At 43.5% G+C, this 13,530-nt stretch overlaps 1 protein-coding gene across 1 annotated transcript in view; it reads left to right on the top strand.

The window, feature by feature from the left end:
• The window catches only part of ADAM9 (ADAM metallopeptidase domain 9), a 78,393-nt gene that overhangs the window by 47,916 nt on the left and 16,947 nt on the right, over positions 1-13,530 (top strand). The window contains exons 14-17 of the mRNA XM_063139282.1: positions 1,882-2,077; positions 5,167-5,272; positions 6,049-6,232; positions 7,650-7,730. Of these exons, the coding sequence (XP_062995352.1) occupies positions 1,882-2,077; positions 5,167-5,272; positions 6,049-6,232; positions 7,650-7,730 (567 nt within the window). The remainder of the gene's footprint in view (positions 1-1,881; positions 2,078-5,166; positions 5,273-6,048; positions 6,233-7,649; positions 7,731-13,530) is intronic.

The raw sequence follows: 13,530 nt of genomic DNA, 5'->3' as shown, positions 1-13,530 counted from the left end.
CGTACTGCTCCTTTTCGAAAATCACAACGTTTATTCATTTGTCATGGAGGGAGCAAGAAAGGCCAACCCGTGTCATCTCAGAGACTCTCCTCCTGGCTGGTCCAGTGTATTACTCTAGCCTATCAGCTGCAGAAATTGGAACCCCCAAAATCGATCAAGGGGCATTCCAGCAGAGCTGTCTCTACATCATCTGCCTTCCATCGTGGCATCACCATCCCAGAGATATGCAAGGCAGCAACATGGGCCCGACCAAAGACGTTCGTGTCACATTATAAACTGGACGTCAGGTCGAGAGCTGACTGCTCTTTTGGCAGAGCAGTGTTATCATCTGTATTCACCTAAGGACACCAGCTCTCCTCCGGTGAGTAGAAGCTTGCTAATCGCCCATATGTGTGATGCACAGAGACCACGAAGAAGAAGGACAGGTTGCTTACCTGTAACTGTGGTTCTTCGAGTGGTCATCTGTGCAGTCACACCACCCACCCACCATACTCCCCTCTTGGTGTCCATTAAGTATTACTAATGCTTTATCAAGTAGTTTTTTCAGATACACCTGAAGGTGTCAAAATTCCTCAGACGAGGCCTACTGGTCTCAGAAGAACTGAGGGAATCTGGGCGGGAACCCCTCTGCATATGCGCAGTAGAGGGGGAGGGGTTCCTGCCCAAAATGCCTCTTAGCTATAGAAGATTCCCGAAGCGGGGCTTCGCGCAGACGCAGAGCCCATATGTGTGACTGCACAGATGACCACTCGAAGAACCACAGTTACAGGTAAGCAACCTGTCGCTTTGTTTGCTGCTTAACACTTACTAGCATGTTCTGATTTTTGTCAGGACTGTGGTATGTGAGGGTGTGTTTCTTTTAATGCTCTTCTCTTGCCATGGTCCCAACAAAAATCTCTCCCACAACTGCTCCTGCCTGCAGTGACGTCAGTTGGCATCAGCTGCACCCATTGACATCAATGGGAGCTGTCCTTCTGGGGCTGTTTGTTTTTGGCCAGGAATGCAGCAGGGGAGGAAACTCTTTCCCCAACATTTATTTATTTATTTATTTATTTTATTACATTTTTATACCGCCCAATAGCCGAAGCTCCCTGGGCGGTTCACAAAAGGTAAAACCATTCAAAGTATAAAACAAATAGTATAAAAACATGATATAAAATACAATATGAAAACACAACCGGAATAAAATCAGCATTAGCGCAGAAATGCAAATTTAAAATTCAAATTTATAACAGCAAAGTTAAAATTTAAATTTATAGACTGTTAAAATGCTGGGAGAATAAAAAGGTCTTCACGTGGCGTCTGAAAGAATATAGTGTAGGTGCCAGGCGAACCTCCTTAGGGAGCTCATTCCACAGCCGGGGTGCCACAGCAGAGAAGGCCCTCCTCCTGGTAGCCACCTGCCTCACTTCCTTTCGCAGGGCCTCACGGAGAAGGACCCCTGAGGCTCTGGGCAAGTACATACGGGAGGAGGCGTTCCTTCAGATAGCCTGGCCCCAAGCCGTTTAGGGCTTTAAATGTTAATACCAGCACTTTGAATCGGGCTCAGACCTGGACTGGCAGCCAGTGAAGTTGGAAAAGGATTGGCGTGAGTCAGACATGCCACAGTCCTGCTAGAAATTGGGCTCCCCTATACTTGCTATTAATTGTTTATTAATTAATAAATAGCAACAACAACAATAATACCAGCCTGCCTTACAGGGCTACTGTAAGGATTACTGAGATGGGATGAAATGTTTGGGACATTTGAAATGTGCTGTATAAATGCTAAATATTGTTACTATTGCATTATTCTGGGGTGCCATTAGTGGAAGGACGCGTCTGTTCCCAGAAGGGACACGGAAACGGTGCCAATGGCCTATTTCTCTCCTCCCTTCCCAGTACCGTTCCAAAGGCAGCGAGTGCCGAGAGAGCTCCGGCGAGTGTGACCTCCCAGAATACTGCAACGGGACATCGCCGTTTTGCCCGCAAGATGTCACCCTCCAGAACGGCCACCCTTGCCACAAAGATGATGCCTACTGCTACAACGGGCAATGCCAGTACTACGAGGCACAGTGTCAGGCCATCTTTGGTTCAAGTAAGAAGCACTGTCGCCTAGTGGGTTCTACTGGTCTGGGCACAGCAGCCCAGGCTTTCGGCATTTGGTAGTTAAGATCAAGTACGGCAGCTGCAGCTGTTCCTTCCTCTGTCTGAAATTTGCGAGAGTTCTCCATGTCTCAGTTACTTCACAGTTAGGGCATGTCTACACCAGGCGACTGGGGCTCGTCCTGGGATTGCCCCTGTGCATCCACATGGCGCACAAGGGATCCCAGGAGCAGGGAGGGATGATCCCTCCATTTCTCTGGGATATTGCCACACCCTTTTTTCTCATTTTTCCCTGTGGTCTCAGGTTTGTCCCGAGACCACGGGAGGTGTGGGTGGCTGTCCCGGTTTCATCCCGGCTCCTCGCAATTAAATGCGAGGAGCTGGGAACCAGGAACAGGGCACGGAGCTCTTCAAGCGCTCTGTGCCCATCGGGGTGGGGAGGGGGGGTTTGGGGCTTCTTCTTTTTTTTAAAAAAAAAAAGAGGCGGGTGTGACGTCCTCCTTCCTCCCTGGACGTCATGCGCCATGTGTGAATGCAGGGGGAGGATCTCATGATCAGCAAATGACGAGATCCTCCCGGAACGCTGGGAGGTGTAAACATGCCCTCTGATTCACTACCACAAGATGGGGTGGCTTTCAAAGGGGGTTGGATAAATTCTTGGGGGAGAAGGCGCTCAGTGGCTATTAGCGCTGATGGTGCAATCTCCAGTATCAGAGGCAGTATGGCTATGTACACCAGTTGCTGGGGAACATGGGCAGGAGGGTGCTGTTGCACCATGTCCTGCTTGTGGGTCCCTGGTTGACAGCTTGTTAGGCACTGTGTGAAGAGAGAGCTGGACCAGCTGGACCCTTGGTCTGATCCAGCATCAGGGCTCTTCTTACGTTCTGTTGTAATGTGCTCTACGTGGGGCTGCCCTTGAAGAGCATCTGGAAGCTTTGGTTGGACCAAAATGTAGCTGCTAGACCGCTGGACGGTGCGCAGTGTTAGACTCATATTACGCCTGTCTTGAAAGACCTGCAAAGGTTTCCAGTTACCCTTTAAAGCTCTAAACGGCTCAGGGCCTGGCTCCCAGAAGAACCACCGACCTTGGTATGAACCTGATTGATAAGCAGAGGAGGCTCTTTTGAAAACAGACTTGCTTACGAAGGACCTGTCGTGTTTCCAAGCCCTCCCGCTGCAGTGAGAGACAATAAAGATGCTGGCTAAGTACTCCACAAAGCTTTATTCAGAAAATAAACTGCTTTTCACACCTGAAGAGAGGTTAAACGCTAGGAACTTTCCTCTGGGCTAGAACTTGGCTAACTAGGAAAGACAATTGTCCTTTCAACAAAAGGGAAGGTCTTTTCCCTGTGTCCCTTTCACTTCAGGGGGGATTCCTCTGGAGAAGAATTTGGCAAGAAGCTAGCTGAGCCTCTCGCCTTCTTTTAGCTCTGCCCATTTGAACCTGTGGCGGACTCTGAGATCACCCAACTCTGAAGTCTCTTCCTCCTCTGAGGATTGCTGAGTTCCCATAGGCTCCGAGTTGTTTACGTTTTCACTGATAAGGTCTGGTGAAGATTCATCCCTGGCTGGTGAAGGGCCTGGGAAAATCTCCTCTCTCTTCCTGTGTAGGCTAGTACGTTTCTAGGCCTATTTCTTCTGCGTCAGAATCTGATTCTGATTGATAGCTTGAAACCCCTTCCCCCATGCTAAGGGAAGCAGGCCTGAGCACGACAGGACCTTAGTTTGGCTTTTAGTTGTTTCTCCACAAGGAAAAGCTGAGAGACCTTACCAAGGGATGAGGGACTGTCTTTGGATGACACATTTCTCTTGGTTTGATATCACTTTAACTGTCACAGGTTCCGAGAAAGAGTCCTGAAGATTCTAGTTTGGTGAGGCTGCTTGATATTCAATGTAAAACAGGAACCTCAGGCCCCGGGAACGCCGGGTCAGGGAAGCTTGGGCATCCATGAGCTGGCATCTGGGGGCTGAGCTGGTGAAAACCCACCGAGCTTAACCCCCAGCCCAGATTCCTTCAACATCCTTACCTGTTTGACGTCTCAGCTAGATAGGCAAAAATGTCCATCTAGCTAAAATGCAGAGCAGGGATGTGTGTGGAGGCAAAAATGCCCATCTAGCTAAAATGCAGAGCAGGGGTGTGTGTGGAGGCAAAAACACCCATCTAGCTAAAATGCAGAGCGGAGGCAAAAACGCCCATCTAGCTAAAATGCAGAGCAGGGATGTGTGTGGGGGCGAAGACCACCTCTGCTGCTCCCCCCACTTTGCATTGGATAGCCGTAAGCTTCCAGGTTCCTAGGCCTGTGGCCGTCCCCACAGGATTGCATCATAAGTCACAGATTTATGAATGGAGTGTAGGAACAGATAGACTTAATTGGATTTGTTTCTAATAGGTGCTCTGATGGTTTTAGGTAACAGCTGGGACTGCTCGGTCAAAGACAGTCTCAATAGCTGATCCCTCACCTTTGGCAATAAAAATCCAGCAGGTATCTGGATCTGTCTCCACCCTTAAGTAAAACACACAGGTTTTGTATGAGGTGGAGAACAGAAGTAAAGAGAAACTTAGTTTTTATGTTAGCAAAACTGGAGATTAATTTTAGGTCTAGATAAAAAGAAAAGTCAACAGCAGTTACATTGGGTAGCATTACTTAGTGGTATGAGGCGTAAGACAAATAAATGAAAAATACTGCAACCCACCCATCCCCGGTTGTATATTCAGCTCATTCTCCATCCATAACTTGATTTTGATCTGACTTTTATACTGCTAGTTTTACTCTACCCTGTGCCTGTAAATGCATTCTCTTCCCCTTCTTATTGTTTTATTGTGATTTTATTAGAATGTAAGCCTATGCGGCAGGGTTTTGTTATTTTATTATTTTACTCTGTACAGCACCATGTACACTGATGGTGCTATATAAATAAATACATAAATAAATAAATAATGGCGGCGTATTTTGGACAAAGTCTGCTTTCATTTCCTTTACGCTGCTGTCTTCACCATGAAGTTGCAAAGGAGTTAGATGAAGACATGAGCAAAATGTGTGAGTGGCTACTGACCCCGTTTCCCAAATCTGTGTTTTGCAGAGGCAAAGGTGGCCCCCGAAATTTGCTTTTCTGTAGTGAATTCGAAAGGCGACAGGTTTGGAAACTGTGGCTATCATGGGCATGAATACAAGAAATGCTCGAGCTGGTAAGTTGGTATGACTTGGGAACTCTGCCCACCTGTTGGGAGTGTTTCCTAGGAGAGCAACATGGCCAGGTGTTGCCAGGGTGGATCAGTGGGGAGAAGCAATATGGGGCATCCCTCACCCCCACTCCCCAGCATGGGACATTCTATTTAGCCACTTCCATGGCTTTTGATATTTTAGTAATTTGAGACATATCTTTTTAGCCATGAGGACTAGAAACTTGGGTTGTTGTTGTTGTTGTTGTTTTTTAAAAAAACACCTATTGCTGTGATTCTGTCCTAAATTGTGCAGCCATTGTCACATTCTGGGCTTTTTCTGCAGAATCAGTGGCCACAATGGGCTAAAAGACCATCGCTCCGGTCCAGCAAGACCTTGGGTTTATCTTCCATGTTCTCCTTTGCTAGTTTTAATTATTTTTCAATGTACCAGTCCATCCAGGAAAAAACACAGCCTTCTTAAGGCACGTTAAATAGACTTTGATTCTCTAAGAGACTTTGGTTTCTGTTGAGGGATTTCATCCAGTGGATAAGGGCTGTGCACCCACCCAGCCACCCACCCTTTTGTTTAAAGATCAGAGTGATATTTTGCTGGTGGCGCCAACAAATCTACTCTCTCAAATTGGGTGATTACGCTACTGATGTTTTTATAATGCCTGCGTCTGTAATTACTTGCTGGGAACATCCCCATTAGAAAACCCAAGTTCTCCAAAATCTAGGTGGATATTAATCTCCGGATAATGTCAGAAAGTATAACAGTTATTTAAACGGTCATGCCGCAGGAACTCCATGTGTGGAAAGCTACAGTGCGAGAATGTGAACACCCTCCCCATCTTTAAGATTCAGCCTGCCATTATTCAGTCTCCCATCAAAGGCAACACTTGCTGGGGCGTGGACTTCCAGCTGGGATCAGATGTACTAGATCCAGGGATGGTGAACGAAGGCACAAAATGCGCACCTGGAAAGGTAAACCTGAGGAAGTTTCTTTGCACGGGCCACTGTGTGGACTGTTTGGGAAACCCAGGGATCTACTTGTACCAGCGAATTGGGTGGCAAATTCTAATATGCAACAGATTTTAGGGAGCAATTCTTTGGCACCAGATAGCGCTCTGACCTTGGAAACAGGGCTCCAACCTCGGAAGGGGGGTTTGGAGATTTGACCCCCTTCCCTGCCCACTCGCAGCTGGTGTGGAGAGAATCGCACTGGCTGCTTGTCTGAGGTCGGAAACTCAAGTTGGAGAATGGGGGCGTTCCGGTGGGCTAGGAGGAGAGGAGACTGGAGAGGCCAGGATATGAGTTATCCTGGGGCCTCCCTAGGGTCTTTCCTTGCCCCTCCAATTCACCCCAGCTAGACAGGCAAAAAGAAGCCCATCTAGCGAAAAATGCAGGGCTGGAGGACAGGGAGAGGAAGCTGATTTCCACTGCTCCTTCCACCCTGCATAGGATGAATGTAAACCTCCGGGTTTGGGGGCTTACGATAATTGAGGGTGCGACCCATAGGATTGCTCCTTCAGAAATGAAAGTTTCATTGGGCAGACATGGCAAATAATCATGTTTTAAGGTCTGCGTTCCTAATAATGTGAAAAAGGCAAACTCCATCGTAAGCATAATTAGGAAATTGAAACTAAAACTGCCAATATCACACAGCCCTTACACAGATCTATGGTGTTTCATGGGATGACCCTTGGGTTCTAGTATTATGTGAGAGTATTACTAGCATTACTTTGAATAGTGTGCACAGTTCTGGTTACTGCACCTAAAAAAGGATATTGCCATGTTGGTAAAAGTGCAGAAAAGGGCAACTAAAATGATCCAAGGCCTAGAGCAACTCCCCCATGAGGAAAGGTTACAACATCTGAGATTGTTTAGCTTTTACTTAGAAAAAGGGCGAGTAAGAGAAGACATGATAGAGGTGTACAAAATGATGCATGGTACGGAGAAAGTGGACAGGGAGACGTTTTCCTCCCTCTGTCATAATACCAGAACCTGGGGTCATCCCATGAAGCTGAGTGGTGGGAGATTAAAGACAGATAAAAGGAAGGACTACTTCACACAGTGCCTATGGAATTCACTGGCGCAATGTGTAATGGTGGCCACCAATTCGGATGGTTTTAAAACGGGATTGGACAAATTCCTGGAGGAGGAGGCTATCAATGGCCACCAGTCCGGATGGCTACGTGCTACCTCCAGTATCCGAGGCAGTAAGCCTGGGTGCACCAGTTGCTGGGGAACATGGGTGGGAGGGTGCACTCAAGTCCTGCTTGTGGGTTTCCTGTAAGGAGCTCTGTGAACAGAATGCTGGACTAGATGGACCCTTGGTCTGATTCAGCAAGCCTGCTCTTATGCTCTTAATCGTTTTGTGTTGTGTGTGTTCTTGTTTCAGATATGTAAACACTACCAATGTGTTAATGTGTCTGTTCTGGGTTATGACTGTGACATAAAGGGTAAATGCAACGGGCAAGGGGTAAGTTAAATAAAACCACGCATGACTTCTAGTTGGCACTTTCAATGCTAATTGCTTTATTGGCATATGTTTTGTTTTGTTCTGTAACTATCAGTTAGTTCACAGTCCGGATCTTTTCCCTAACCCCTTTCCCTTCCCTTCCCTCACTCACTTTTGAGGGGCATGGAGTGACTGTGCTGTCTTGGAATGTTCACCAACATTCCAAGTGGTGGAAGAATGAAATTGACGACGTCTAATGTTCGTAGGGACATTTCTTTGAAGAAGAGAGAGGTCAGTTTGGCTAGGACTAGAACCTCACAGGTTCTATATTTATTTTTATTACATTTATATACCGCCCCACAACATAAGCTCTCTGGGCAGTTTCCAAAGCTCTCTGGGCTCTCTAGGAATCATAGAATTGCAAAGTTGGAAGGGGCCTCTAAGGCCATCAAGTCCAACCCCCTGCTCAATGCAGGAATCTACCTTAAAGCATCCCTGACAGATGGCTGTCCAGCTGCCTCTTGAAGGCCTCCAGTGTGGGAGAGCCCACCACCTCCCTAGGTCATGGGTTCCATTGTTGTGCTGCTCTAGCAGTCAGGAAGTTTTTCCTGATGTCCAGCTGGAATCTGGCTTCCTGTCACTTGAGCCCATTCCTGCCCACACTCAAGTTCTAAGCAGTCATACTCATACAAGTAACTGTGAATTACCATGATTGTCACTTTCTCTTTTTAATTTCCTTCTGACCAGAATTTTACAATTCTCCACACCTGTCCCATTATGAACTGTATATAAGCCTGAAACTCTAGTGGGCTGTAGAATGCATTTCTTGTGCACAAGAATATTGGTAGAATCAGAATAATAACATGAACAATATTAGGAATGTAGGAAGCAGCCTTATATCAGGGGTGCTTCCAGGCGGACAACTCCTAGCTTGACCAATCAAAGGACACGGTGCAGCTCTTCTGTCTTTCCCTTCTTAATGGATTTTCTGTAGTAAGAACAAAGATGGAAGAAGCCGTGGGAAAACTCAAGAGACTTACAAATGAAAGACCTTGACGTTGGAAGCACACGCCCCTGTCCCCCAATACAATTCTGGGAATAGGGCAGGGCAGTTGCACAAGAGCTTTATCTGGAAGCACCCTTAAAGCTGGGTTCACACAACACGCCCTCCCACACTCAGTGGTTGATTATGTGTTTCGGTGGTTGAGTGTGGGTTGTTGTTGCACCGTGGGTTGTTATTGAACCATGGGTTATCATGTTGTTGGAACGCAGCTTGGTTTTTTTGTTTTTTTATTGACTTTTACCTACAACAATACAGATAACTAAAAAAAGAACATAGTACATAAACACAAAATAGCCTTTGTAACATATATTCAAGCTTAATCTATTAAACATAATCATACTCAACATAAAAGTGTTGATCCCCACCTCGGGATCTCAGTCCTGTTTCCAAAAACTCATAGTTTCCTCTGTTGGTGGTTTCCCGCTTCCCTTAGAGAACACAAATACTAGGAACTTTTTCCAGATTCCCTCAAAATCATTCATTTTTACTATACCTCTTTTCATTTTAATATTACATGTCAATTTATCATTAATAGCAATATCCCACACTTCTTTATACCATTCTTCAATACAATAATCTCCTTGTGTCTTCCAGTTCCTAGCTACGATTAACCTTGCAGCTGTCAGCAAATTCGTTATCAGTTCCTTAATTTCTTTACTACATTTAAGATCTTCTTGCATTGAGAGTAATGCAATTCTTGGTGTATCTTCTATTTTCATTCCAACAATCTGCTCAATCTTGAAGAACACCATCTTCCACAACTTTTGCACATATTTACAATCCCACCACATTTTCACCACAGCCCCTCCAACAATCTGCTGAATGTTGATTATTGATCTTGTTTAATCTAACCAGAGTTAAGTACCACCTCCATAAAATTTTATAATAGCTCTCCTTTATTCTTACTGACATATTTCTCAACACTCTCTGTTTCCATAGTCCTTCCCAAGTCTGCTGTCCTATCTGTATCTTCAAATCTGTCTCCCAAACCAATTTTCCTACACTATCCAACAATCCTTTCTCAGTTAATATATTGTATAATTGACTCATTAAACCTTTTGTCCCTATATTTTGTCCCTTATCGATTTCTTTTTTATCAATTAATTTCTCAAACTTCGTCATCTCTCTACACTCTCCATTTTCTCTTACCCAATTTTTAGTCCATTGTTCCAATTGCCCATAATTTAACCAAGTTAATTTTCTATCTTTTAAAACCTCTTCCATCTTCTCTCTTGTATTCATCCCTCTTAACCATTCTCTTAATTTCATTTTATTTTTCTCTATTAGAACTTTACTTAATCTATTCTTTAAATCTTCAGGAAAATTCTTTAACATTATCACCGGTGTTAAAGGGGAGCTGCTTGGAAGCAACTCCTTTTTATATTTGTTCCAAAGTTCCCAATGGAACTTCAAAAACTGATTACCTAAATCATCAACCCATTTTCTTTTCCCTCTTTCCTTAAAGAATACATTATACAAATTTAATTCTATATTACTTGTACTTTTTTCCTCCATCCAATCTAAATCACCTACACCTAAAATTGCTTCAACAATATGTCTTAACCTATTTGCTACATAATAAGAACTAATGTTTGGGAGTCCCAGGGCTTTGCTAGACCTGCCGGGATAAGCCGGCAGGGAGGCGGGGCTACGGTGCGCTAAGTTTAACGCGCGCCGCCCAGCCTCCTAGACGGCCGACCCGCAGGGATGATGGAAGCCCTGCAGCGTCGGCCATGTTTTTTTTTTTTAAAGGGGCCATGTGTGGCCCGAAGCCGCCGGAGAAGGTAAGGTTTTTTTTATTTAATCCCCCCCATCTGCCCCCCTCGCCATCTCCTTTGTCGCCCTCCGCCCCCCCTCACCATCTCCTTCGTCGCCCTCCGCCATCCCCTCACCATCTCCTTCGTCGCCCTCTGCCATCTCTCCCCCCCGGATCACTCACCCCCTGGCACGATGGGCACGCCAGGTCCGTGGCTTTTCGCGGCTACTCGCGAGTAAGCGAGTAGCCGCGAAAAGCCGCGGACCTTCCCACACGTTTCGCAGCTCCGGCCTGAGGCCGGGGCTGCGAAAAAGGCGCGCCATAAGCGACTTTCCTTATGGCGCATTGGAGGAGGCCTCACTGCGGCCTGTGCCCGGATTCCCCTGTGCGTCATCTGGATGCACAGCAGGGAAACCGGGTCTCAAGGCGCGCTAAGGCCTCGTCTAGGAAGGCCCCCAGTCCTCCCTTTCTTTGGCTTAAATACCATTCACTTTTATTAATCCTAGATTTCTTCTCTGCATTACAATAATTATTTATAATATTCTGCCAACTTTTTAACTCTATATCTGAGATTCTTATTGGTAGCATCCTAAAAACAAAATTAATCTTAGGTAAAATCTTCATCTTTATTAATGCTATTCTTCCAAACCATGAAAGGTTCAATCTTTTATATTTTTTCAATTTTTCTAATATCTCATTTTTCAAACCACTTAAATTCTCGTTTTCTAAATCTTCTAGATTTTTAGTAATCCTAATTCCCAAATATCTAATTTTTTCTTTAATTTTCAATTCTGTAACATTCCCTTCCCACTCCTTTTCCTCCTTCTTAGTATAGTTAAATAACATCAATTCCGATTTTGCCCAAGTTATTCTTAACCCAGTAACTTCCTCAAATTCTTTAAACTGCTGTTTAATTCTTTCCATCTTACCTATAGGATCTTTAATGGTTATCAAAGTATCATCTGCAAACATATTCAATTTTATTTTATTACTACTACCCATCCCCTCTATCTCCCCATCATCTCTTATTACATTTGCCAATAATTCCATTACCAATACAAACAGGACAGGTGAGAGTGGGCAGCCTTGTCTTGTCTCTCTGGTTAGTCGTATCTTATCCGTAACTCCATCATTTACTACCACTACGGCTGTATTTTGGGAGTATAACTGCTCAATTATAGCTTTAAATTTGTTTCCAAATCCCATTTTATTTAGAACCATCTTTAATGCTTGCCAACTCACACAATCAAAAGCCTTAAAAATGTCCAACGCTAAGATACCCGCTTTAATCTTTGACTTTTTTATCCCCTGAATTACATTCAAAACTCTACCCACCAAAGTGTGCATCTGTCTTCCTGCTATAAAACCACATTGGTCTTCCCCTACATACTTAGCTATAAATTTATTTAATCTTTTAGCCAAAATAGTTGAAAAAAATTTTGCATCTTGATTTATTAACGAAATCGGTCTATATGAGTCAGGGAGAGCCAGCTCCTTATCTGGCTTCGGAATCAAAATTATTATCGAATGCTCCCATGATTCTGGAATCCTCTCCCCTTCCAATATAGCGTTATATAATTTCAATAACTTTGGCACTATTAATAGTTTACATTTTTTATAAAGCTCTGGTCCTAGACCATCTGCCCCAGGTGCTTTCCCCACTTTCAGCTGGTCTATAACCTCCTCTATTTCACTTTGTAATATAATTTTGTCCATTACTTCCTTATGCTCTTTTTCTAATCCCTTCTTCAAGTATTTGTCCACATACACTTCCATCCTCTTCTTTTGGGTATCTTTTTCCCTATATAAATCTTCAAAAAATTCCTGAATTTTTTTTATTTTATCCTTCATCATATGACAATAATTACCTTGCTTATTTTTTACTGATCCTATCCCATTTTTAGCTTTTTCCTTTTGTGTGAGCTTAGCAAGCATTTTAGAATTTTTATTACTATTTTGAAAATATTCTCTTTTCATATAAATTAAATTTCTCTGAACTTCTTCTAAGTTTATATTCTCTAATTCTTTTTTCTTTGCCTGTAGTTCTATTAAATTATGTTTATTTTTAGTTTGCCAATATTCTTTTTCCAACTTTATTATCTCTTTCTCTAATTTAGCCTGCTTCACATCCTGTTGTCTTTTTAGGTTGCACGTTTCCCTAATACAAATTCCCCTAATCACAGCCTTCATGGTATCCCAAACCATTGCTGTCCTTGTTCCTCCCTTTTCATTTATTTCCCAGGTTTCTGACAATTCCTCTTGCATTTTCTCAATCACTTTGGTATGCTTAAATATCTTGGTATTCAATCTCCACCTTAACGCTTCTTTGTAATCCTTAGTAACTGTAAAATCTAAACTTACCAATGCATGATCCGTTACTCTAATTACCCCTAATTCCATTCTGCATAGCTTAGTTACAAACTCTCTAGAGACAAAAATATGATCTATCCTAGAATATGTATGATGGACTGGAGAATAAAAAGTAAACCCAGGATCCGCCCCTCTAAGAACTCTCCAACAATCAACAAAATCCATTTCTTTAATTTATTTATTTAAAATAGTAACGTTATTTCTCTTTTCTACCTTAGTGGGGTTTGACCTGTCTACTCTATTATCCATAACCATGTTAAAAACTTCCGCCAAAATAACATATCCCTCCTTAAACTCTTCTATCTCTCTGAATACCTCTTCATAAAATTCTCTTTGTTTATCATTTGGTGCATAAACATTAATCAAAGTATACATTTTCCCATCAATTTGACCTTTAATCAAGAGATATCTCCCATTCCCATCCTTTTTAATATTCTCCAACGTGAATCCACTTCTTTTTGAAATCAAAATGGCCACCCCATTGTTTTTGAAGTCCCCAACGACTTTTCATAATAAACTGACCATTTCAAGTGAATTACATTTGTCTCCTCGTTACATCGATGCGTTTCCTGCAGAAAAATAATGTCAGAACCATCTCTGTTTAACAGTTGTTCAATTCTCCTCCTTTTCAC

This window comes from Elgaria multicarinata, chromosome 12, assembly GCF_023053635.1.
Source record: "Elgaria multicarinata webbii isolate HBS135686 ecotype San Diego chromosome 12, rElgMul1.1.pri, whole genome shotgun sequence".
Lineage (NCBI taxonomy): Eukaryota > Metazoa > Chordata > Lepidosauria > Squamata > Anguidae > Elgaria > Elgaria multicarinata.
This window is presented reverse-complemented; position numbering and strand designations above follow the sequence as displayed.